The sequence below is a fragment of the Mycetomoellerius zeteki genome, unplaced genomic scaffold, assembly GCF_001594055.1.
Source record: "Mycetomoellerius zeteki isolate Tzet28-1 unplaced genomic scaffold, Tzet1.0 scaffold1453, whole genome shotgun sequence".
NCBI classification, from domain to species: domain Eukaryota; kingdom Metazoa; phylum Arthropoda; class Insecta; order Hymenoptera; family Formicidae; genus Mycetomoellerius; species Mycetomoellerius zeteki.
In genome coordinates, this window is record NW_017256397.1 from 588 (window position 1) to 2,242 (window position 1,655).

At 36.9% G+C, this 1,655-nt stretch overlaps 1 protein-coding gene across 1 annotated transcript in view; it reads right to left on the reverse strand.

The window, feature by feature from the left end:
• LOC108732122 (ester hydrolase C11orf54 homolog) overlaps positions 1 to 1,135 on the reverse strand; it is a gene marked incomplete at its 3' end in the record, with an annotated part of 1,490 nt that extends 355 nt beyond the window's left edge. Inside the window, exons 1-3 of the mRNA XM_018462779.1 lie at positions 1,078 to 1,135; positions 630 to 786; positions 69 to 277 (exon numbers count right to left, since the gene is read on the reverse strand). Of these exons, the coding sequence (XP_018318281.1) occupies positions 69 to 277; positions 630 to 786; positions 1,078 to 1,095 (384 nt within the window). The remainder of the gene's footprint in view (positions 1 to 68; positions 278 to 629; positions 787 to 1,077) is intronic.
• Positions 1,136 to 1,655: the final 520 nt, after the last annotated feature.

Sequence of the window (1,655 nt, forward strand, 5' to 3'; positions counted from 1 at the left end):
ATAACATAGTACGATAACTTCAAGATCAATGGTTTTTAGTATCCACATAACCGAGACAAATAACTTACAAGACCGTAACGCTGTTCCTGATTTGTCAATAGTTCTGGCTTTTCGCTAAGCATTGTGCCAACGGCTACCATATCTGACTCTACATCTATCTCGGGACATTGCTGTTGTTGAATAAAATCGTAAAATCGTGGCATCGGTTCTTCATAATCATCCCACATAACGTTACACGCCACACGTCCGTTTTTTATCCTTAGAACACCACCTAAAGCTTTGAGGCCAGACACAAAAAATATCTGATTGTCTTTACATGTCCTTTTTTTTAACTGTAGGGTAAACTAGGATATAATGGCAATTCGGAAAAGGTGACCATGGGCTGTAATTTATTCAATAATTGCCAATAGAGCATTTTTGTAGTCATTTTAAAAGTCTATGGGACCATTTTCTCCGTATGCCCATCTTATCCGAGTTTACCCTATACACCAGACTACTATTACCAATAATACGAAGAAGTTTACAATTTTTGTATTTTTCGTGAAGGATCGATTGCATTGAAGTTATGATATCTGTGTCACTAGTTTTTCGACCTTTGGCTCGCACTCTGATAACTAGGCCCGCCCTACCCTCGCTGTTAAAGATAATGCCCTTGTTGGTGAGTACCATATGATCAGGATTAGTTAACTTTTCTATCTTTGTCTGTCCGTTACCTTTGTTTGCTGAAATAATGCGACTCTCGTTCCTAATACCATTAGGTGCTCTGTAAGTTGCATTCATAATGAGCTACAACAGTAACAAGGTTTATCCGATACAGCAACAATGCCACACAAGTCGTGTGTATGATAAAAACATAATTGAAGTTCAATAGATTATATTGAATAGTATTAAATCAATAGCAGAAGATTACAAAACAACGGTAAGATAACGGTGATTTGGTGATATGATTCGTAGATTATCACAGTTTGCTGTATATTGCCTTGCCAGTTGTGTAGCAGTGATATATTACCATAACATAGTATCATAATGATATTATCCATATGAGCATGAAATTGCGAAAACATTGATAATACGTACATGTCCGTAATAAGGCATGGATGGTTTTGTAGCGTAAGTAGCTCCGATGACAAAGGAATCACGGCAACTGGCTGTGAGCATATCTCGAATATTCTTTGTTCTATGATTCCACCCCTCGGAGTTTTCTGGATAATACATTATTACCGACGTGTTGCCACATAATCCTGTATGAATTATTCACTTTTTAAAGATACTTCGTTTATTGAAAAATTAGACGCTTTGTTGTGATTTCTTACCTACTCCGGCAAGGTTATATGGTGCTACAGTTAGACAAGGACAGCTAGCTATGTCGACGTTCACTTCGTGGAACAGGGGTTGCATTTCATTATGCAGAACTGTTATCATGACATATGCATCGAATATGTTGTGTTTAGTGAATTACATGATAAACACTGTATACATACCTTCTGCGATTTCTGAGATGGTTGGTGTCAATAAAGGAATTTCAACGTAAGGAAGCTCGTCAGTTGTATAGCTATCACCATTTGGCACCTCTGCCATAATACTAAATTAAAACTGAAACAAAAGGTTCTTAAATTTTTACTGAATGCTACGCGTAGTGATTTACATATTGTTAT